The sequence below is a fragment of the Peromyscus maniculatus genome, chromosome 7 (assembly GCF_049852395.1).
Source record: "Peromyscus maniculatus bairdii isolate BWxNUB_F1_BW_parent chromosome 7, HU_Pman_BW_mat_3.1, whole genome shotgun sequence".
Lineage (NCBI taxonomy): Eukaryota > Metazoa > Chordata > Mammalia > Rodentia > Cricetidae > Peromyscus > Peromyscus maniculatus.
The window spans coordinates 41733769-41758333 of record NC_134858.1 but is presented as its reverse complement, the minus strand read 5'-3'; the positions used below and the strand labels follow the sequence as shown (position 1 = coordinate 41758333).

Sequence of the window (24565 nt, the reverse complement as noted above, 5' to 3'; positions counted from 1 at the left end):
TTCTCAGCCCTTCGTAGCTCGCCCGGCCCGCATGTCTGCGTTTGAACTTTATCTGCTAAGTACTCTTTCTCACGTCTCTGCTCCGTCTACAGTGGATGGGGGCACCATTGATGTGTTTTCCCTGGGCTTGTGCTCTGCCTTGGTGCCTTTGCAGAGCCTCTTGGGGTGAGCCTTCAGTTCACCTTCCCCTGGGTTATTCAACTCTGCTCAACTCTGGTCTTCGTATCTCTACTCTCCCATGAAACATGCACAGATACTGCTGTGAGTTGAAATTCTGTTTCTCCTTTTTAAAAATTTTGTTCCCAACCCTCAAAGAGCTTCCTTACTCTAGGCTTCCTTTCATTGTGGATACCTGTAAATTCGTCTGTCTTTGCCCCAATAGTTTATGGCTCCCTTGGAGACTTGATTCCTAAGTGTAAAGTGGATCGGTGACTATTGACCTCTTAGGAGCACTGCAAGGATTTATTGTAGTAAATGAGAACTTGTGCACAACGCTGCAATTCTGACTTGTTTGTAAAGAGAATAGTAAGCATCTGGGGAGAGGGCTCTGTTGGTTAGAGCGCTTGCTGAACAAGCATGGAGACCTGGGTTTGGATGCTCAGCACCCATGAAAGCCCGGCGTGATGCATGTGTCTGGAACTCCAGCACTGAGACGCCTGGAGACAGGAAGGTCCTGGGAGCTCACTGGCCAGGCAGCCTTGTCAAAAAATGTTTAGCTCTGGGTGCAGTGAGAGACCTCAAGGCGGCGAGGTAAAGCAGAGTGGCACCATCCCCTGGCCTGGGTACCAGCATGCAGAGCCCATCACTGGCCTTTTAACTGATAATTATTAATTGCTTTTTGAGACAAGGTCTTGCTGTGTAACCCTGGCTGGTCTGGAACTCCCTATGTAGACCAGGTTGACCTCAAACTCAGGGATCCACCTGCCTCTGACTCCTATACAGGACTTAGTTTAAAGGTACTCCCAGGTATGGGTTTGGAAGTGATGTTGGGGTATTCTGATTAGATGTCATTGTCATTTATATAGATAACATTTAGCGCTGATCAGCCCTTTACTTGAATGTTGTTTCCATTTCTAGGTTCCTCAGCTTAAAAAGGATGAGGAGACAGACCTTGGAGATGGTTGTGAAGAGATTCAAAAGATGATAATATGTTTGGAAGTCAGTAAGGTTGAGAGAATGAAAGGTTAAGAGATAACTACAATTGTTCAAAAACCATGAATGGATTCATTATTAGGGATGGTAACGGTTTGTTCTCTAGCTCCATTGATACTGGAATACGAGAAAATAGGTTTAAACTGAACAGGGGCAGTTGAAAAAAAGAACTTGTTGCTAGTGATGGTTGTCATAGTGATGGGAAAAGGTTACCAAAATAATGCACTGTGGAGGTAGATTTGAAAAATCCAGTCTGTCTACATATGTATAAAGTGACCTTTCTCTCCATCTTCCTGTGAATCAATAAATACAGCCTTCCTCAGCTCCTTGAGGACATGGATCACGGTTTATATCTTTTACTATTCCTCAAGGGACCCTAGGGCCTCACTGGCTCCTCAAGAAGTATTTGATTTGAATTGTCAATTTATGACAATAATTAATTTTTGTAGTAAGATTCCAGAGAGATGTCTTCTAGAGAAATGAAATATGGTTTTTGTAGTGGTTTTATAGGAGGATAAAAACTTTTTAAAGTGAAGCTACAAGACAAATTGTAGACATCAAAAAGAGCCAGGAATAACAAGATGTGATCCTCATACAGGAAGTAAGAAATTGCCAGGAGGTTTCATGCCCGTTTCCAGCTGTGTGTGGAAGAAGAAGGCTCCAGAACACCCTTTCCTAAGGTTCCACTGCTGATGGAGGGTCTTAACAGATGCTTGCAAGTTGCTTCCAGTCTGACATCAACTCGCTTCATGTGAATGAGTCTTATATAAACCTCTGACCCTTGGCTTGTGAGTCTGTGTGGAGGGTTTGCATCACTCAGAATGAAACCTTTTTAGATATGTTGGGTTGCAGAAAGCATTTCCTGTACAGTCAGACTGAGAACTGTGAATTGGGATTATTCATCTAGATTACTAAAACTCTGGGCTGAGTTCATGTTAACACCAGCCAGCTTTCCCACCGCCAGGACCTCCATTGGGGTTGTTGAACGGTTAGAATTTTTGAATTGTGTATGAATGCCTTCTTACAAGTGATAAAAGAATGAGCTACTGAGTTTATTCTCTGAGTTTCATCAAGTCACGTCCACTTTTAATGAGTTACTCTCGTGGAATGACTACAATGTGTAGACACTGGTTCCCTGCAGGGGTACTGCTGTGGAGTCAGATGGGGGGCCCGGACTCCCTGGTTGGACAGCTGCTGTGTGCAGAAATGAGAGCACTGGGGAAAGAGCGGACTTAGACTTGGCTTGTAGACTTCAGTCGCCAACTATACTGGTCACATGCACAGAGGAGAAGAGAAGCACTTAACCCCTGTATGCTTTCTCTGTTCTTGTTTTTGTTTTTGTGAGACAGGGTCTCATTATGTAGACCGGGCTGGCCTTGAACTCACAGAGATCTACATGCCTTTGCCTCCCAAGTACTGGGATCAAAGGTGTGCACTACCACATTGGTCTCTGTTTTTTTTCTTGAGGGCCTCTACTATCAGAGCAAGTTTTAAAAATACAAGGGACTTTTTAAAAAATGTAGTTAATACCACCCATTGTAGGCTTCTCAGAACTTGATAGCAAACTTCCAAATATGATGTAGTTGTCAAGAGAACATGAGTTCTCCGACCCTAATATTTGAACATTAAGTCCTAAAAAAAAATGAGTCTGATGGAGGACCTGGTAGTCCTGTTGCTTTCCTAAACGGGATGTTCATGTTGTTATTCTTCATGTTGCTCCTCTGTAGAGAAATGGCCTTGTTTATTTTAGGGGGAAGGAAGTTGTGGCTTTCTCAGTGATACCCACGTTGCTGTTGGTCATTCAGTAGCCCATGGTCCTAAAAGGAAAGACGAAACTTGACTTTGCATATTAATGAGAAGAACAAACCAGGAGAGAACTGAAATTTTATAGTGAAAACATGTAGTTGAGAGCCAGGCATGGTAGCTCATGTCTGCAGTCCCAGCACTCAGGAGGTCGAGTCAAGAGAATTGTTAGTGTATGAGTGATAGGCCAGCCAGGTCTGCATCCCAAGACCTTTATCTCAGAGGGAAAAGAGGAAGGAAAGGAGGTGAGGAGGAGAGAGAAAATAACTTAGCTTTAATTGGGATATAGCTCAAAATGAAGTTCAAGGTGGTGTGTGAGGGACCATATTCTCTTACAATGAAAAGAACCATCAGCTGACGTTCTGAAGTTAGTGTTTGTTTAACATTCTAGCCTGGAGAGCTGGTTGTTTGTGGTGCCTCCCTGTTAGAAGAGACGAAGTTCTGTGGTTCTGATCCTTAACTTAATTTTCTACAATGTGCCAGTAAGGCGGGCTGATTTCTTTTTCTCTGGCAAACAGATAGGCCAGTTCACACTTGGAAACTGCGGAGGCTAGAAGTATACTTGATTTCCTTCTTGCTTTGTTGAGACAGGGTCTCATGTAGCCTTGAACTTGCTTTGTAACTGAGGATGGCCTTGAACTCTTGCCTCTTCCTCCGAAGTGCTGAAATTACAGGCCCGTGCCACCATGCCTTGATTATTTGTTTTTAATGATTCTGTAAAGTGATTTGGGCCATTGCCAAGAATCTGAATAGCCTACTGTCTGAGCTGGTGCTTGCATTCCACTGTTTTGTTTTTAAAGACAGATGAGCTATTTTATGACTTCCTCTCTTTCCGAAGCAGGATGGGTAGAATTCACCTGGCTCATTTGCTTAGCTCTCCTGAGCATCTTTGCTTCTTGCTCTTGTTGACGTGGAGTGGCTTTGAGGGGCACTGTCTCCTCTTGTTGTAAAGGGTATAGCATCTGTGGTTCTTAGGTGGCAGTTGCTAGGTAGAACTGAATTAAAAGCTTGAAAACTGGAGTTCATTTTTGTATGTTGAATATTGTGACCTCCTATTGCTACTGGAGAACAGTGTGTTACAGTCTTTGCACCCTTTAATCCTGAGTGACCTTTCCTCGTTAACATTTTTTTCACTAGCAGTCACATGTAAAAGAGCTTAAGTCCCTTCCTCCCCATGGTGCGGTCAGACAGGCAGCTGTCCCTTGGATGCACCAGCAGTCAGAGAGAATTGACACTCACCTTGCCGACCAGTTCACAAGACACTGGTGTCAGATCAATAACTGTGTACAGTTCTTTTTTTTCCTTAGCAAGACTCTAACTATGAAGACTAGTACCTGAATTATTCCCAAAGACGATTCCTGTTAACATTTGTTTTAAGAGCTTCAACCTTCAAATTATCAATTCCCAAAGTATCTTGCAAAGGGCTATAATTATTTTAGTACTTACATTCATGTTACATTTTAAGCTGCACTTTAAAAAAAGAAATTAGATATTAAGCTGAGGGTTGGAGGCAGAGCTTGCCAGATGCTAAAACCCCAGCGCTTGGTCACTTGCTGATTTCTTGGGAACTTGGGGATCCTAGGACTTTGTATATGTTGGACAAACACTTTGCCATTGAACTATTATTATTTCATTTTTATTTTGAAGATTTTTTTTTTTTAATTGAAGACAGGGTCTCATGTAGCTCAGACTGGCTTGGAACTCTCTATGTAGAGCAGGCTGGCCTCGAACTCAGAGATCTGCCTGCCTCTGCCTCCGGAGTGCATCACTCCGGGAGGCTGTGAACTCATCTTGGTCATCCTGCTTCCACCACTGCGATTAGCAGCGTGTACTCCCCACTCTGCTTTGAGACAGAATCTTGATAAATTGCCCAGGCTTCCCTGACCTCCTCCTGCAGCCTCCCAAGTTCCTGGGATTACATCAGTTTATGTGTTGATTTGACAGTTGTTTGTGTTATCCTGGGCATAAAAAAAGAGAGAGAGAGAAATTTAAAAACTATTCTCAAAGTATTTGTTGGTGTTTCCTTTTCAGTTTAAGGGAACTTCTCCAATCAGAAAAGTGCCCCTTCCTCTGTAAGGCCGTCCTCTCCCCTGGAGCCCTGGATTTCAGCTCTTTGGCTACTCATTGTTGTTCCTGCCAGCAACTCCTCTCTTGCATAGGCAGGTTCTCAGTCCATCACAGTATGAAACTATCTGTCCAAATACAGTCCGTTTCTCAGTCCATCACAGTATAAAACTGTCTGTCCGAATACAGTCCGTTTCTCAGTCCATCACAGTATAAAACTACCTGTCCGAATACAGTCCGTTTCTCAGTCCATCACAGTATAAAACTGTCTGTCCGAATACAGTCCGTTTCTCAGTCCATCACAGTATAAAACTATCTGTCCGAATACAGTCCGTTTCTCAGTCCATCACAGTATAAAACTATCTGTCTGAATACAGCCCGTTTCTCAGTCCATCACAGCATAAACTATCTGTCCGAATACAGTCCGTTTCTCAGTCCATCACAGTATAAAACTATCTGTCCGAATACAGTCCTCCTTTTAAAGCCCCTTGGTCCATGTCCTCCTCCAGTTACTGCCTGAGCTTTACCTTTTACAGCCGACCATCGTCTTTAAAGGGCTGTAATTGCTCTCTCCACTTTCTTACCACCACCCCCCAGGCCCTCATCTCCTGCAGTTGGGCTTTATCCCCAAGACTCAGCTAAGGTAGCTCTCATCAAGGTGTGTGTGTGTGTGTGTGTGTGTGTGTGTGTGTGTGTGTGTGTGTGTGTGTGTGTGTGTGTTAAGGTGTGTGTGTGTGTGTGTGTGTGTGTGTGTGTGTGTGTGTTTGTAGGTATGTGTGTGTAGGTGTAGGCAGGGGAAGGTCTCTTGTCTTAACCAAATCCTGTTAAACTCTTGCAGCATTTGAACCAGCTAAGCACCCCCTTCAGTTTTTCCTTGGACCTGTCACTCTGTACTCATGAGTTACTCACTTTTGGTGTTCAGTCTGGCCTTTCTCTTCCCTGAGCCTGCCTGAGGTAGCCAGGAGTCCACCTGCTGTTGCCTTCTCTCCCCAGGTGGTCTTCTCCAGGCTTTCATCTATATGCTGAGAACTACTGCCTAAAATTTAGTCTTTTTAATACTGGCTACTTTGTGTAGCTCCAGACTTTATAACCAACTGCATATTTGACATTTCTGTTTGGATGATAGTAATAGTAACTTAGCTAACATCTACTGAGTGTTTATTGTGGGCCGGACTGTATTGTGACCCTTCACAAGTATTTTCTCACCTCATCTGCATGACCCTCTCTCTATGAGGCACAGAAATAGGCATTTGGACTCCACTAGGTATTTCACACCAGCTCTCTCCAACCACCTCCCCCTGCCCCCCAAACCTTTGCCATCCCCAGTCTGTTTTGGGTTGAGTGTTCCAAGTACTTAGTTGCTGAGGCCTAAAACTCCATGAGAGATGTGCTTGATTTCTCTTCATTCTTATCCCAAATCTAAGTTCAGTGAATTCTTTACACTTCATCCAGAACATACCCAGCTCCTCCTCACACCTCCACTCCTCCCAGTCTCATCTATCTCCTCACATGTACTCGTCCTCACTAGCGTTTATTTCACACAGCAGCTGTGAATTCCAGGATCAGTACATGGTTTATTCATGGTAAATCGGCCACCACTGCTAGAATAAACCGAAACTCTTCAACTCTGGCCAGAGGTGAGACGCCTCTGGCCCAGCATGATTTTTTTTTTTTTCTTTTCACCTCTTCTTACTCATTCTGCTGCAGAGCCACACTGGCTACTGTGCATGCTCTGTTTGCTGCTCTCTAGACTTTTGCACGTGTTGCGCCTTTGTGTTTGGATTTTCCTCATTTGGGTGCACTCAGCATGCTTGTCTGCAGTGGCCGCTGCTGTCTGTTAAGGGTAGGAACTGCAGACAGTGCGTCCACGAGGGAGATTCTGGCACCAACACAGGTTTCCTTATTGACGGGTCACTGTGCCTGTGATCCCAGCACTCAGGAGGCTGAAGCAGGAAGACTGTTGTGAGTTTGACCAGCCTAGGCTGCTTAGTTCCAGGGCAGCCTGGGGCTGCAGAGGGAGACTTGTCTCAACAAAACAAAACAGCCAGCTGAGGCAGGAGGATTACCTGGGCTTTGAAGCCCTGACTCAAAAAGCAAACACACCTCAAAATATTTAATATAACCTTTTTTTTTGTTGTTTTTGGATATTTGTATGATGTAGTGTGTATTCTTGTGTGTTTACATGTATGCTTGCGTGTACATGTGTGGAGGCCAGAGGTCAACTTTGGGTATTTTCCTCCATTGCTCTGCACATTATTTTTTAGGACAGGGACTTTGACTAAACTCAGAATTCACTTTCTCTCTAGACTGACTGGACAGCAAACTCCTGGAATCTGCCTGTCTCTACTTCACCTAGCATTGAGGTTATAGACGCACACAGCCACACCTGGCTTTTATGTGGCTGTCAGAGATTTGAACTCAAGTCCTCGTGCTTGTCTTGTGAACATTTTATCCACTGAGTCATCTCCCCAGCCTCATTTCATGTATATTTATTTTCTCTTTTTTGATTCAAGGTCTCCCTAATATAATTTTTAATTATATTTATCTGTTGTGTGCATGCACACATGTGGAAGTCAGGGGATAACTTGGCAGGAGTTGGTTCTCTCCTTCCAGAATGTGGGTCCCAGAGGGCAAACTCAGGTCATCAGGCTTGGCAACAAGTATCCCTCTGAGGCATCTAGCCCCCATGTAACTTTTAGGTGTGTGAAATACTCTTTTAGGCTTTCAAGCCATTTACAAGTGACATAAGATTGGGTATGGTGACACGCGCCTTTAATCCCAACACTCAAGGAGGCAGAGGCAGGTAGATTTCTGTGAGTTTGAGGCCAGCCTGGTCTACAGAGTAAGTTCTAGGACAGCCAGGGCTATACAGAGAAACCCTGTCTAGAAAAAAAAGGGGGGGGCATAAAACATTTTAGTCTTAAAAATTAGGTTTATTTGTTTTATGTGTATAAGTGTTTTCCCTACATTGTGTGTGCCACATGCATGCCTGATGCCCGAAGAGGTCCGAAGAGGGCAGTGGATCCTCTGGAACTGGAGTTAGGAATGGCTGTGAGCCACCGTGTGGGTGCTGGGAACCAGTGCTGGTCCTTTGCAAGAACAAACAAAAATGGGCCCCCTTTGGTCTGGGGCTCTTTGTGTCATCTCAGAGAAGCCTTTCCTGATTTCTCAGTGGCTCACCGCACAGCTGGCCCAGCTGGCACATCGAGCTCTCCTGTCTATGACTCGCTCAGTGTGTATCTTCTCCCTGTCCACTAGATTGGATGCTCACAGGGCAGGCTACATCCCTGGGCCAGTTAGTTTTTATCAACTTGACACAAGCGAGAGCCCTCTGGGAAGAGGGAACTTGAGCTGAGAAAATGCCTCCATCAGACTGGCCTGTAGGCAAGTCTATGGGGCATTTTCTTGATTGATGATTGGTGTGGGTACCATTCCACTGTGGGTAGCACCATCCCTGGGCAGGTGGTCCTGGGAGGTACAAGAAGGTAGCTGAATGTGAGCCTGGAAAGCAACCTGGTAAGCAGCTTTCCTCCATAGATCTATCTGACCCTGCTCCTGCTTGAGTTCCTGCTCCAGATTCCTCCTTGAAGACTGTAGGAGGGTAATGTAAGCCACATAAACCCTTTCCTCCCCAGGGTGCTTTTGATTTAGTTGTTTGTTCAACAGTAGGAAGCAAACTAGGACATTCCCCATCTGTACTAGTTAGTTTTTGTCAACTTGACACAAACTAGTCACCTGGAAAAAGGAAACCCCGACTGAGGAAGTGCTTCCCTCAGACTGACCTGTGGGCATGGTCTGTGGGCCGTTTTCTCAATTGCTAAGTGATGTGGGAGGGTCTGGACCGCTGTGGCACTGCTCCCCATGCAGGTGGGCCTGGGCTGGGTAAGAGTAACTGAGGAGCCAGTGAGTAGCACACCTCCATGGTCTCTGCTTCAGTTCCTGCCTCAGCTTCTCTTGATGGAGGGCTGTAACCTGTAAGGCAAGTAAACTCTTCCTTCCCCGGGTTGTTTTTGGTTAGTGTTTTCTGAGGACAAAGAGAGGCGAGCTAGAAGAAAGAGCATCTGTGGTCTTGGGGGTCAGACAGTACCTGGGAGTACTCAGTAACCACTTCCTAGGTGAACAGATGCTGGTCTTGGGGGTCAGACAGTACCTGGGAGTACTCAGTAACCACTTCCTAGGTGAACGGATGCTGGTCTTGGGGGTCAGACAGTACCTGGGAGTACTCAGTAACCACTTCCTAGGTGAGCGGATGCTGGTCTTGGGGGTCAGACAGTACCTGGGAGTACTCAGTAACCACTTCCTGAGTGAACAGATGCTGGTCTTGGGGGTCAAACAGTACCTGGGAGTACTCAGTAACCACTTCCTAGGTGAGCGGATGCTGGTCTTGGGGGTCAAACAGTACCTGGGAGTACTCAGTAACCACTTCCTAGGTGAGCGGATGCTGGTCTTGGGGGTCAGACAGTACCTGGCAGTACTCAGTAACCACTTCCTAGGTGAGCGGATGCTGGTCTTGGGGGTCAGACAGTACCTGGCAGTACTCAGTAACCACTCCCTAGGTGAGCGGATGCTGGTCGCAGCTGAGTTACGGCTGCTGGCTGCTGTCCTTGTTTTCCGGTCTCTTCCTTACTATAGTTCGTCATGTGGTGTTACTGCCAGACATCAGTGAGCTGGTGCCCTGCTCTTTACTGTGTCTGGTTTTTGCCTTTGTTTTTAATTTTGTCTTACGTGTCTGGGCATTTTGTCTTTCTTCTCTGTCCTGCCGGGGCTACTCTTGGTCAGCCTAACCAGTTTCTAGTAATTCCTGCATCTGGTTTTCTCTTTTCTCCCATCATTCTGAATAAGCTCTGGCTTACTGCTGTCTTCATAGTTTGTTCTCTTTGGAGCTGCATGCTCTTTTAGCCCAGGATGTTCTTGACCTTGGTATCTAGTCAAGGATGTGTCTTCCATCACGTGCCATGGTGCCTTGCCAGAGCCAAAATTTTAAAGCATGGCGGGTGTGAACTTCTTGTAGAATCGTCCTTTTGCTCAACCCCCTTTGCCTCTGCAGTCTCTCTCTGGCTCTGACAACCTCAGAGGCCATGTATCGTTGTGTACAGCCATAGCCCTAGCACCGTGAGGGCAGAAGATCCCGAGTTCCAAGCCAGCCTAGAACTCATGGGCCATATGAGATTAAAAAAAAAAAAATCAAGAGAAATAATTAAAATAATATAAGATGGCCAGATGGAAGGACTTTGACTTGGTCTCTGTCTGATTGTATCAGAAGGTGGGCAGCTTATTTACCACTTACCTCTGTCTTAGTCACTGTTCTGTTGCTGTGAAGAGACGCCATGACCACGGCAGCTCTTATAAAAGAAAGCATCTAATTAGGGATTGCTTACAGCTTCAGCAGGTTAGTCCATTATCGTCATGGCGGGGAGCATGGTGGGAGCATGGTGGGAGCATGGTGGGAGCATGTCAGCACTCATGGTGCAGAAGCAGTAGCTGAGAGCTACATCCTGATTTGCAGGCCATGAGAGACTGGGCCTGGCATGGGCTTTTGAAACTTCGGAGAAAGTGTAAAGCCCACCCCTCGGTGACACACTTTCTCCAACAAGGCCACATCTCCTAATCCTTCTCAAATAGTGTCACTCCCTGATGACTAAGCATTCAATCAAGTATGTGACCCTGTCAAACTACCACCGTCTCTAAAAGTGGACTGATGTCCAGAAAGGATTTCTGTGCAGTCTACATAGTGGAAGAATGTGTATGTTTTATAGGCACATGCAGTGCAGCCCAAATGTCACGCATAGGCTTAGGTGGAACAAAGTCGTTTAAATGATAGAAAGAGGCCTTCCTGTTGGTTTGTTTAAAAACTGAGATGTTGATAAGGATTCTTTCATCAGTTTTTTTGAATATAAAGTTACATACACAGGAAGGAAAAACAATCTCTACTTTTCCATTCAGTCACAGTGATTTGGTTTGTTTGTTGAGACAAGGTCTCCCTGGGTAGCTCAGGCTGGCCTTAAACCCCAAGTTCTTGCCAAAATGCTGAGATTACAGAGTGCTGGGATCTCAGGTGTGTGCCAGCCTGTCTGGAGACTCTCTGCCCCGTGGAGCCTTTAGGATGAGGCCCATCTCTGCTAGGAGGTAGTTTTAAGCACTTGACGGCCTGTGAGACCTTCTGTGATCTGCCTCCTGCCTCCTCACCTCCAGTATCTTCTCAGCGCCTGTGCCTCTGTGCTCGTGTGCATTATTCACTCTGCCTGCGTCACACTCGGTCCCATTCTCAAGCTCTGTCATCTTGCAGGGGTGAGCAGGTGTCATCCTGTGTGCAGTGGCTTTCCTGACCTTTGTCTTGCTGACTAGCAGCCTTTGCGCAGCGTTCCCACATAGGGTCCTCTAGCAGGGTCTCCAGTGTGCCGCATTCTGTCCCTGTACTTAGCAGGGTCTCCAGTGTGCCGCATTCTGTCCCTGTACTTAGCAGGGTCTCCTGTGTGCTGCATTCTGTCCCTGTACTTAGCAGGGTCTCCAGTGTGCCACATTCTGTCCCTGTACTTAGCAGGGTCTCCAGTGTGCCACATTCTGTCCCTGTACTTAGCAGGGTCTCCAGTGTGCCACATTTTGTCCCTGTACTTAGCAGGGTCTCCAGTATGCCACATTCTGTCCCTGTACTTAGCAGGGTCTCCTGTGTGCTGCATTCTGTCCCTGTACTTAGCAGGGTCTCCAGTGTGCCGCATTCTGTCCCTGTACTTAGCCGTTCCCCCTCTGCCCTCTTTCTACAGGGTCTCACCGCATAGCTGTGGAGGCTAACTTCAAATTAGGGATCTGCTTCAACCTCCCAAATTCTGGGGTTTTTAACCTGTAACCACCACACAATACCGCTTAGAGATGCATTTTTTCTCTGCTCATCCCTTTACCTACGTGTACTTTTACAAGTTTATTTATTTATTTATTTATTTATTTATTTATTTATTTATTTATTTTTCCCCGAGACAGGGTTTCTCTGTGTAGCTTTGCGCCTTTCCTAGAACTTGCTCTGTAGCCCAGGCTGGCCTCAAACTCCGCCTGCCTCTGCCTCCTGAGTGCTGGGATTAAAGGTGTGTGCCACCACCGCCCAGCAAGTTTTTATTTTTCAATTATGTGCAAGTAGGGCAGGGGTGTGCTTTGAGTGGGGGTGCCCACAGAGGCTAGTGACACTGATGGCCCTGAGGCTGGAGTCACAGGCAGTTGTGAACTGCCTTGATGTGGGTCATGGGAATTGAACTCAGGTCCTTGAGAAAAACATTTTATGCTTTCAACCTTCAGTCCTTTTATCCAGCTCCAAGGAATGATTTTGAATAATATGTTCATTGATGTTTTTCTCGTTGATTCAGTGAAGGTAATTTTGTAATTGAGGAATTTGAATTTTTAGACATTTTAGAGACAGAATGCTGAGCTAAGGTTGCTAAAGGGTGTGTGTGAGTTGCATAGCACTTAGTTAAAGTGAGGTGCCCAGGAAAGAACAGGAATGGTTCATGGTAGACCTTGTCCATCTCAGGCCAGGGCTGATGGAGCTTGTTTAATAGAGATGTGGTGGTGGTGGTGGTGGTGGTGATACCTAGGTTGATTCCGTAATTTAGGAATTATGAGTAGTACTGTAGGTGTTCTTTCTTTGGTAGGCTCGTTGGTTGGTTGGTTGGTTGGAGACTGAGAATCTTACGTAGAGTAGATGCGGATGACCTTGAACTTTGACCCTCCCACCCCCCGTTGCTAAGTGCTGGGATAGGATACAGGAGTGTAATCACACCTGCTTTCGTGCGGTGCTGGGGCCATGCTTGCTTGGCAGTTATTCTCGCCGATGAGCTCCGTCCCCGCCCCGGTAGATGTTTTTAGTGTAGCTTTGGTGGCGATCCACTTTAGCTTGAGAGGTTGAGGATTCTAAATAAGTGGTTTTCCTTCTTCTCACTGCATTCCATTGGGGAGCATTAAGAAAGACACAGAGGGGCTGGAGAGATGGCTCAGCAGTTAGAGCACTGACTGCTCTCCCAGAGGACCTGGGTTCATTTCCCAGCACCTGAATGGTGCCTCACAAGTGTCTGTAACTCCAGTTCCAAGGGACCCAACACCCATGGAAAATGTAAAATGAAAATAATAAATTAAAAAAAAAGACAGGAAGCTAACTATTTTAGTTGGCTATGGGAGGGAGAGAGTATTATCAATGGATAATGACATTTTATAAGGCTGTTCCCACACTAGGAATTGTGTCATGCCTGATGGCTGAAGAGGGTTGAGTCTCTGATCTCCAGCCCTGTTGAGGTGCTTTGTTATATGTGAGGGTAAAAATGCTTTGGAGAATTCTGAAATCCACTGAGTGTTTCTTACCCACCAAATACTGATGTAAGGGAGAATGAGCTAGTCCAGATGTAAGCATGTTTTTTATTCTGGATTACGAATTAAGTCATATTTTGTTCTCAGTAACATTTTAACTGAACTTTGATTTTTGGGAGGAAGGCTAGTTGTGCACCTGCCTGTCTTTGGCTTAGGTACTTATTGGAAGCAGGAATTGTGTATTTTCCAACTTTTCATCTGGAACACACTCTGGCTGGGACATGTGTGTGAATGGTTGTAAAAGAACCAGGAAATGAAATACTGCTTTGTTTGAAAAGTTTTCTTAGTCTTTCCTAGAAACACAGGCTTTTATGTATTTTTCTAAAATGCCTTTACTAAGTTTTACATGTAACGTTATTATCTATAATATTATTTTGGGCTCAGGTTCTCTTGTGGGAAGACTTTTTCCCCCCAAGACAGGGTTTCTCTGTTTGTCCTGGTTGTCCTACAACTCAATCTGTAGACCAGGCTGGCTTCAAACTCAGAGATCCACTTCCCTCTGCCTCCCGAGTGCTGGGATTAAAGATGTGTGCCATCACGACAGCTGGGAAGATTATTCTTATTCCTTGGTTTTTTTTGAAATGGGGTCTCACTATGTAGATTATCCCCCTCCCCTCCCCTCCCCTCCCCTCCTCTCCCTTCTCTTCTTTCTTTTTAAAGACAGGGACTCACTGTGTAGCCCTGGCTGGCCTGGAACTCCCTGTGTAGATCAGACTGGCCTCAAACTCAGAGATCCACTTATCTCTCCATCTTGGGTTCCGGGATTAAAGACGTTTGCCACCATGTCCAGCAAATAAAAATCTTGAATGCTAAGATATTTATGAGTCAGGGAGTTTAGTAGTAAAAGTGTGTGTAGAAGTTCCCAGCTAGCTGCCCTAGAATTATGGCAAGGAGCAGTAAATTCTACATTAATTATTTTTATAATTATAGTTCACTTAGGGGGTGACATTGGATAGCTTAATTTACCATAAATCACCAGACACTAAATATGATTTAACAGTATTTATAGAGTTCAACTTGGCTAGGGTGCTTTTCTGTCTTGGTGTTAAGAAAAATGTTGAAATCTTAGCGCAGCCCAGTCTCCAAGAACATCATTGACCACAAGAGCTCATGCCTATGCTGTGCCTAGGAATGCTGTGCTCCTCAGAGAAGGCCGTGATGAAGGAAGGGAAAAGTGTGTGTGTTGGGCCAGGCATGGTGGCACGCACCCTTAGTACCAGATTTCCCTGAGTTTGAGACCAGCTTGGTCTACATAGTGAGTTGCAGGCTAGCCAGAGCTACATGGTGAGTGAGACCCTGTCTCAAAACAAAGCATAAAGGAAGAAAAGAAGTAGAAAAAGAAAAGTCTGTGTACTAAGTGGCCTAGGACTCCTTGGCTATGTGTAACATAAAGTCTCCTGCACATTCTCTTTAGCTGGGCATGCGTGCCTGTGTATGTGTTTGCACACATAATGCCTTGATCTTTTGTTCTGCCAGCAAGTCTGGACCTATTATTGGAAGCTAGGACTGATACCTCTTTACATTGCCCTGAGGTGGTACCCGAATAAAGTGAGCAATGGAGCCAGGATGAGAAGCCAATGGGATGGTAGTGCAGTGCCTCCCTGGGGCTTTTTTGGGGGGTCGGGTGGGGTGAGAATTGTTTTGTTTTGCTTAATTTGTTTATTTAGGAATCTTAGCATAGAATTGGAAGTTCAGAGTCGGAAGACTAGAGTCTGACATAACAGTGACAGCTTTTGTTTTAGCCAGGTTGTTTGCATCTTTGAAGAGTGGGCTTTTATTTTAAAGCATAGTCTAGAAATCAGTCTATCTCAAATGCAAAAAAAATGTTCTTGGGTTGAAATGCAGCCTTTAGGGGAAAGGGGCCTTGCTATGTAGCACTGGCTAGTCTGGAACTCACTGTGTAGACCTGGCTGGCCTCAATCCACAGAGGGTCTCAACCCCTGCCTCAGCCTCCCACGTGCTGGGATTAAAGCGTGTGCCGGCACGCCTGATAGCGCGGTCCATTTTGACTGCACACTCTCTGCCTGTCTCGTTGTAATCTTATTCTGAGATCAGAAGGAGAACAACTGTTTCCTGTCATCTTAGAAAATACTCGGGAAATTCTAAGTATTGACAGTTGCCTGACTGACTGCTCAGGAGCACTCTGACTGTTTCACAGGACTTCACAATGGGGATTGTGTAGTTAGGTTTTGTGAACGTGTGTAGTACAGATGGTGACGTGCGCTGCTGATCATGAACAAGATGGTATTTTCTCGTTTCCTTTAAAACTTGTAAATGTGTCACCTGATACTCTGTGTATAGTTGCTTGCGCCGTTCTTTCTCCCTGTACTCGGAGGTACATGAGACCCATTGTGTTGGTGGTGTAGCCTCCTGGGCTGTATTTGACCGCCCGCATCCAGGTACTGTGAGGTACATGGATCAGCAGGTTGTTTGATGGGGAGATGTAGAGAAGAGCAAACTGCCCAGAAGCTTGAAGGATCAGAAAGTGGCCATTCCATGCTTCAGTTGTAGGATAGAAAGCTTGGGCTGTAGATGGTTTGTTTGACTTCTTGAGTTTTTTATAGGTTCAGTTGTAACTGTTAGGGTATGACAGTGATTACATCCAGTAACAACTGAACCCCCTTTAACACATAGTTTCCCTGTTGTTCCTTGTTATGTATGTGTGATCTTGGATAGGTCATTAGGCCTCCCAGGACTTGTCCCTTAAATATAACACTCATAAAGTAATGGGAGTGCTGCTTTTAAGTTTTCAAAGCCATTTTTATATAAGTGGTTTCCTTCTCTTTTTTTTTTTTTTTTTTGGTTTTTCAAGACAGGGTTTCTCTGTGTAGCTTTGTGCCTTTCCTGGAGCTCACTTGGTAGCCCAGGCTGGCCTCGAACTCACAGAGATCCGCCTGCCTCCGCCTCCCGAGTGCTGGGATTAAAGGCGTGCGCCACCAACGCCCGGCCTGTTTCCTTCTCTTTTTACAGTGCTCCAGTAAAGAAAGACCTGGAGAGAAAGTGACTTGTCTAAGATCACATAGCCTAAGAATAGCAGAACTGGGGCTGGAGAGATGGCTCAAAGGTTAAGAGCACTGACAGCTCTTCCAGAGGTCCTGAGTTCAATTCCCAGAAACCACATGGTGGCTCACAACATCTGTAATGAGATCTGGCGCCCTCTTCTGGCCTGCAGACATACATGCAGACAGAACACTGTAAATAATAGATAAATAAATTTAAATAACAGAACTGAGTCCCAAAGCCAGGCCTTCTGGTGTTGCAGTCCAAGAAATGTGGTCTGGCCTCCTCTAATTTTTTTTTAAGTTCTCTCCTTCTTTGAAATAATTTGCCACACCAAATATTTTTTAAGGGCAGGTGAGGAGAGTTTTTTTGTTTGTTTGTTTTGTTTTTGTTTTTGGTCTTTCCCAAGCAGAACTGGAAATAAGATGTTTCCGTTAGTGATGAAGGGAGTCACTGTATGTGGTCAGTTTTTTATGATCCCTGTCGCCAGCACTGCTGCCCGCCATTAAGTCTCTTATCACAGGGCATCTTAAGGTGATGCTCTCTAAAGTGCACGTGGAGACTCTGATCTCAGATGTACAGAAATCACATCTCATAACATTTCTGAGTTAAGAAACTGACACCTACGGCACTTACAGTCTCTATAATACTTAGTAGGCAAGAGATCATTATTTGGTGTATAGCATTCCTTGTATGTTGTAGATTAAGTGCTTGTTTTATTTGTGGCTGTGTACTGTGTTACTGTGTAACATTATCCTGATTTGCTTATTTATATTAAAGTTATCCTTTAATGGTTTGGGGTTGTGTCTGTAGTTGAAATTTAGACTATCCCTTATTTACTATTCACCAAAGATGAACTTTCAATGCATTGTTCTGTTACCACACAGCTATTATGTGTAATGAAACTATATGACTGGGTCCATGATTTGAATCTTAGTTATTTTATAGAATCCATTTGGATAATGATGTTCCTATGTAGAGGCTAATTTTCCAATGCATTTGTTTCATCTGGACATTTCTTTGGGATTTATTCACAGTTATGTTTTTGCTTCTGATTGTAAAATAATATTCCTTTGTTGTAGGATGAGCAGTTCTTAGGTTTTGGCTCAGATGAAGAAGTCAGAGTACGAAGCCCCACAAGGTCTCCTTCAGGTATGGCCAACGAAGCGCGTGCTGTCGATCTGCGGTCTGTTTGCTGGGAGGGTGTGGCTTCTTTCCGACTTAGGAACCAGACTGTATGGGGTGGTTTCTGCTGCCTGTACTTGCTACTCCTTTACCATGGTTTTCTGGGTAATGCTTGGGTGTGGGAGGCAGGTTTCCACAGAATGATGTAGGGAGACCTGGTCAAATTTATCATTTTCTATCCTATGGTGGTATTTATGCTTGGGGGGGGAATTGGCCCCCCTTTTTTTGTAGATGAAATTTAGTGTACTGTTGTCAAAGATCCAGAAACAACATGTTGGCGCTCTCTGATACTTTTTATCTAACCTTTAAAAGGCTGTACTAAAATAAAGAAACTGAAAATTATGTGGGTGTTTCTGTTTATTAGCACTGTTTATCAATTCTCAACAAAGTTCTAGATGTACAGGCAGTTTTCTAAGATGGTCAGTGGGCTTCACCTTTAATAGCTTGCATAGGTCAGTTCTCTGGAGGAGGGGCTGAGGGTCTTTAATGGGAAACACGCCCCTCACCTTGTCAACTCCTGACTTGGATGGTTTTGTTTCTGTGGATGAAGACGGGTTAAATACTGTGTTGTTAGATGTTTTCACTCTGTTTAGTTTGTGGTGGTTGCTGCCATTTGGGTATCACTTAAAGGTCAATATATATTATATACTAATCTACTTAGACACCCAAGCTGACGACGTCTTTCCCTAAAGATGAGCAGTGGTCTGGGACCTGCTATTTAGGCAGTGGTAGTGGTTTCTTTAAGAGATGATAAAATCTTAAATTTTTATATAGGAAAGGGACAAAAAAATGACATAAGCAATTAGATGGAGCTGGTGTGTGGCCCTGAGAGTAAGAAGTTAGCAGCTGAGTTAGGACCCTTCTCAGGTCCCTTTTTTCTGCTTGTCTATGAAAGCTTCTTTTAAAAAGTCATATGGAAGGGTTTCAGAATTGCTGACGTCCTGGGCATCCCCGTCAAATGGCCCACGGTGCTGAGGAGTCAAGTCTTCACTCTTAGTTAGTTCACAGCTTTCACAGTGGTTTCCTCATGAGTGTTTCCTTGACTATCCATTTAGATTGTTGTTTTGAAGCATCTGGTTATGTTCTACTTAAATGAATTGTTACCTGCTGTCTTTGTTGTAATTAGCATATATTGACAATTGATTTGTAAACTCTTACTCTGTTAAGGGAAGTCTCCTGAGTTATTTGGTGAGGAAGGCATTTGTGTTTATGTTACGAAGTTATGAAGGAGACTTCATTGATTTCTGTTGTGTTGGAAAGCAGCTCTGTATCACAAATACCCATAGAGGCTGCAGTCTCCTTTGATGCCTGGTGAGGGAGGTTTTGGTCTCAGAAGAATGTTGTACTATAGAACCCTGAGAAGCTAAGAGAGAATAAAAGAAGACCATAGGCTTTTTTTTGAGGCAGGGTCTTAACTTTGTAGCCAGGTTGGCCTGGAGCTCACTGTGTAGCCCCGGCTAACCTTGAACATGAGCTTCCCAAGTACTGGGATCACAAGTACATCATGCATGGCTGTCATAGCCAGTTCGTACTGCATTTTAAATACAGGTTTCATTAGGTGGTAGAGACAGTTTTGCTCCTTGACTGTCTTCATAGTAGCAAGTCAAGCATCTTTATAATTTGGGAAATTCCTGTTTGCAGTAAGATCTCAATGTGTGGCCCTGGCTGGAACCCCATAGGCAGATCAAGTTGACCTTGAACTTATGGGTAGTCTCCTGCCTCTGGGGTTACAGGCATACTTCATCACACCTTCCTATTCCCTTTATTTAGAATAACAAAGATCTATCTTAATAAATTGTTGATTTGACCTTAATCAATGAAGGTTAAATCTTTTTGTAACTTGAACTAACTAGGTAAAGAAGTCCTAGGAAAGAGTAGATTAGTGGCCTGGAGAGATGGCTCAGAGGTTAAGAGCACTGACTGCTCTTCCAGAGGTCCTGAGTTCAGTTCCCAGCACCCACATGGTGGCTCACAACCATCTGTAATGAGATTTGGCTCCCTCTTCTGTGTACATTATATATATATATATAATTTTTTTTTTTTTAAAGAAAAGAGTAGATTTTTAAGCTCATCACACAGGAGCTCTCATGCTACACACCGGTGAGTGGACTTGACCACTTAGGAATGAGCGTTTTCCTCCAAAGTCAAACTTTATAGTTTACTTTGCTAGAACAGTAAAAATACAGGATGCTGAGCTGCCCAGGAAGGAGCCTTTGCCCATGAAAGTTGATATTGTTTTTCAAATTTGTTCAGGGCCATAATTATACATTGAAAAGTTGGAATGTTGGTTGTCATCGTCTTAGTTGGGTCGAGGTTGTTTTTGTTTTGGTCTTTTTTTTTTTTAAAGACAGGGTCTCTGTGTAGTCCAAGGCTGATCTGAAACTCATATATAGCCCAGGCTGACCTCAGACTTGCCAGCCTCCTAAGAACTGCCACTCTCAACTTTTGAAAGACATGCTCTTAAATGTCACTCTTGGTGAGCTGGATAATATAGTGCAGATTTTTTAAAACAATTCTTTTTTTTCAATTTTAGAAAAGGGAAGAAAAACCAAACTCTGCTCATCTGAGGAATGGGAATTTCTGTTTTCTAGGTCACTTGTTCAGTGAAAAACTTAACTTTCATTTTTGTACCAGAAAAATAATTAAATGTTTTTTCAGGTGGAATGTTACTGACTTGATTTCTTTGAGGTAAATATTCAATGAAAAGAAATTAAGCACAACTAAGATATAATATTGACTCAATAGTCCCAGTGAGTTCAGTACAAAATGGCCTGTGCTAAATTATATTCAGCCTAGCTAAGACCTGAACTACACAGCTAAATATATGCTCTTCATTGTTTAATTTCTATACACAGTTAAAACTAGTCCTCGAAAACCTCGCGGGAGACCTAGAAGCGGTTCTGACCGAAACTCGGCTACCCTCCCAGACCCATCTGTGTTTCCCTCACTAAGTAAATCAGAGACCAAACCTGCAGAGAAAATCAAGAAGAAAGATTCTAAAAGCATAGAAAAGAAGAGAGGAAGACCTCCCACCTTCCCTGGGGTAAAAATCAAAATCACACCTGGAAAGGACATTTCAGAGTTAACAAAAGGAAACAAAGAAGATAGTCTGAAAAAAATTAAACGGACCCCTTCTGCTATGTTCCAGCAAGCCACAAAGATTAAGAAATTAAGAGCAGGTAAACTCTCTCCTCTCAAGTCTAAGTTTAAGACAGGGAAGCTCCAACTAGGAAGGAAGGGGGTACAGATTGTAAGACGGCGAGGAAGGCCGCCATCCACAGAACGGATAAAGACCCCGTCAGGTCTCCTCCTTAACTCTGAACTGGAAAAGCCCCAGAAGGTCCGGAAAGACAAGGAAGGGACCCCCCCACTCACGAAAGAAGACAAGGCCGCGGTGAGACAGAGCCCTCGAAGGATTAAACCGGTCAGGATTATTCCTTCTTCTAAAAGGACCGATGCCGCCATCGCTAAGCAGCTCTTGCAGAGGGCAAAGAAGGGGGCGCAGAAGAAAATCGAGAAGGAAGCAGCCCAGCTGCAGGGGAGGAAGGTGAAGACGCAGGTCAAAAACATCCGGCAGTTCATCATGCCTGTGGTCAGCGCCATCTCCTCGAGGATCATCAAAACCCCCCGACGCTTCATAGAGGATGAGGATTACGACCCTCCGATTAAAATTCCGCGACTAGAATCCACACCAAACAGTAGATTCAGCGCCACGTCCTGTGGATCTTCTGAAAAGTCCAGTGCAGCTTCCCAGCACTCCTCGCAGATGTCCTCGGACTCCTCCCGATCCAGCAGTCCCAGCATCGACACCACCTCAGATTCTCAGGCCTCTGAGGAGATCCAGGCACTTCCTGAGGAGCGGAGTAACACCCCTGAAGTTCATACTCCACTGCCTATTTCCCAGTCCCCAGAAAATGAGAGCAGCGATAGGAGAAGCAGACGGTATTCCATGTCAGAGAGAAGCTTCGGATCTAGAACAGCTAAAAAATTACCAACTCTACAAAGTGCCCCACAGCAGCAGACCTCCTCCTCACCCCCTCCGCCCCTCCTCACTCCCCCCCCTCCACTGCAGCCAGCCTCCAGCATCTCTGACCACACGCCCTGGCTTATGCCTCCGACCATCCCCTTAGCTTCACCGTTTTTGCCTCCTTCTGCTGCTCCCATGCAAGGGAAGCGGAAATCTATTTTGCGGGAGCCAACATTTAGGTGGACTTCTTTAAAGCATTCGAGGTCAGAGCCACAGTACTTTTCCTCAGCAAAGTATGCCAAAGAAGGTCTGATTCGCAAACCGATATTTGATAATTTCCGACCCCCTCCACTAACTCCCGAGGATGTTGGCTTCGCTTCCGGTTTTTCCGCGTCTGGTACTGCCGCTTCAGCCCGGTTGTTTTCACCACTCCACTCTGGCACAAGGTTTGATATCCACAAAAGGAGCCCCATTCTGAGAGCTCCAAGATTTACTCCAAGTGAGGCACACTCTAGAATATTCGAGTCTGTGACCTTGCCTAGTAATCGAACTTCTGCTGGAGCATCCTCTTCGGGAGTATCTAATAGAAAGAGGAAAAGGAAAGTGTTTAGTCCCATTCGGTCTGAACCAAGGTCACCCTCTCACTCCATGAGGACAAGAAGCGGAAGGCTTAGTACTTCTGAGCTGCCACCTCTCACTCCCCCGTCTTCTGTCTCCTCCTCATTAAGCATTCCTGTTAGTCCTCTTGCCGCTAGTGCCTTAAACCCAACTTTTACTTTTCCTTCTCATTCCCTAACTCAGTCTGGGGAATCGACAGAGAAAACTCAGAGACCAAGGAAGCAGACCAGTGCTCCGGCTGAGCCGTTCTCATCAGATAGCCCGACTCTCTTCCCGTGGTTCACCCCAGGCTCGCAGACTGAGAAGGGGAGGGCCAGAGACAAGGCCCCGGAGGAGCTGTCCAAAGAGCGGGACGCTGACAAGAGCGGCGTGGAGAAGGACAAGAGCCGAGAGCGAGACCGGGAGAGAGAGAAGGAGAATAAGCGCGAGTCGAGGAAAGAGAAGAGGAAAAAGGGCTCAGAAATGCAGAGTAGCTCTGCTCTGTATCCTGTGGGCCGGGTTTCCAAAGAGAAGGTTGCTGGAGAAGATGTTGGCACTTCATCTTCTGCCAAAAAAGCAGCGGGGCGGAAGAAGTCTTCATCGCTCGATTCTGGGACCGATATTGCTTCTGTGACTCTTGGGGATACAACAGCTGTCAAAACCAAAATACTTATAAAGAAAGGGAGAGGAAATCTGGAAAAAACCAACCTGGACCTCGGCCCACCTGCCCCATCCCTGGAGAAGGAGAAAACCCTCTGCCTTTCCACTCCTTCATCTAGCACTGTTAAACATTCCACTTCCTCCATAGGCTCCATGTTGGCTCAGGCAGACAAGCTTCCAATGACTGACAAGAGGGTTGCCAGCCTCCTAAAAAAGGCCAAAGCCCAGCTCTGCAAGATTGAGAAGAGTAAGAGCCTCAAGCAAACTGACCCGCCCAAAGCACAGGTACTCTTAAAACCAACTTTCCCGAGCCCTCGGGGCAAGTCTTAGGCTAAACGTTTGAGCTGCTCGGAGACCAATGGTAGAGATGGTAGTATGTGCAATGGTCTTTCAAGGACCAGTAGGACTTCTGAGAAGTAGAAAATTATGTTCTAATGTAACAGAGAGAGGACATTATAGGTAGAGATTGCTGCTAATTTTAGGATGCAGAAGTAGTTGACTTCCATATATTGGCTTACCAGCTAGGAATAGCTAGCTAGAGTTGTATACTTTGATGATAGGTCATAATAAGTTGGTCAGATACACTTTGGCTTCATTTAATTGCATTTGTGGCATGCACAGTAGTCTTTATTTGTTGCCTATCTCCTATTCAGGGTCAAGAAAGTGATTCATCAGAAACCTCTGTGCGAGGACCCCGGATTAAACACGTCTGCAGAAGAGCTGCTGTTGCCCTTGGCCGAAAACGAGCTGTGTTTCCTGATGACATGCCCACCTTGAGTGCCTTACCATGGGAAGAACGAGAAAAAATTTTGTCTTCCATGGGAAATGATGGTAAGTCAAGGAAATCGACCCTGGAATAGTGAGCAGACCTATTTATTTGCTTTCATTCTGCAGATGCCTATAGACTCTTCATAGTTCATTAGACTGGATTTAAAAAAAAAAAAAAAAGTCAGATAGATGGACGGGATTAAATACTTGAAGATTTTGTTAGAGGAAATGCCTCGTAAAGAAAAGGTGAGGTACCCCAGGAAGACTGGTAAGCCATCAGACTGCAGACTGTGATGTAGGTTTAGCCCCTGAAAGGGAAGAGGGAAGAACGGGTAGAGCCTGCCTAGAACCTGCCTAGACTGCCATGCAGCAGAAGAAAGGTTTGGCGAGGCTGTCAGAGGCATCTCATGTCTCAAAAACAAGGTTAGTGTCTCGGCCACACTAAGAACCTGCCTGGAAGCAGCTGTGCTGAGTGTGACCTTTTGTACCAGTAGTTTTCAGAACGCAGCAGCTGGATCTCCTGGTTATTTATACTTCCCGGAATTAGAGGTCTGTGCAGCATTATGTTAATCAGGGTTTCAGCTGTGGCTATGATAAAATATGAGGGTCAAAAGCAACTGGGGAGGAAAGGGTTTATTTCGTCTTAAAATTCTCAGGTCATACTCCATCACCGAAGGAAGCCAGGACAGGAACTCAAGGCAGGAGCCTGGAGGCAGGAACTGAAGCAGAGACCATGGAGGAGCACTGTGTACTGGCTTGTCCTCATGGTTTGTTAGGCTTGTTTTCTTAGACAACTCAGGACCACGTGCCCGGGGGGTGGCATCACCCATAATGGCCTGGTCCCCCACTCATCAGCTGTTTATCAAGAAAATGCCCCCACAAGCTTGACTATACAGACAGTCTGGTGGAGGCATGTCCTCAATTGAGTTTCCTCTTGCAGATAACTCTAGCTTGTGTCAAGTTGACAAAAACGAAATAACCCCAGGACAGGCAAGTTCTCATGACTGCCATACAACTCCAATG

At 45.1% G+C, this 24565-nt stretch overlaps 1 protein-coding gene across 10 annotated transcripts in view; it reads left to right on the top strand.

The window, feature by feature from the left end:
* Positions 1-24565, top strand: part of Kmt2a (lysine methyltransferase 2A) — an 81290-nt gene that overhangs the window by 11226 nt on the left and 45499 nt on the right. For 9 of the 10 annotated variants that reach the window (XM_076576141.1, XM_076576146.1, XM_076576143.1 and 6 more), the window contains exons 2-4: positions 17448-17517; positions 20406-23059; positions 23428-23605. In XM_076576141.1, the coding sequence (XP_076432256.1) occupies positions 17448-17517; positions 20406-23059; positions 23428-23605 (2902 nt within the window). The remainder of the gene's footprint in view (positions 1-17447; positions 17518-20405; positions 23060-23427; positions 23606-24565) is intronic. The other variant, XM_076576147.1, reaches the window with a different exon arrangement.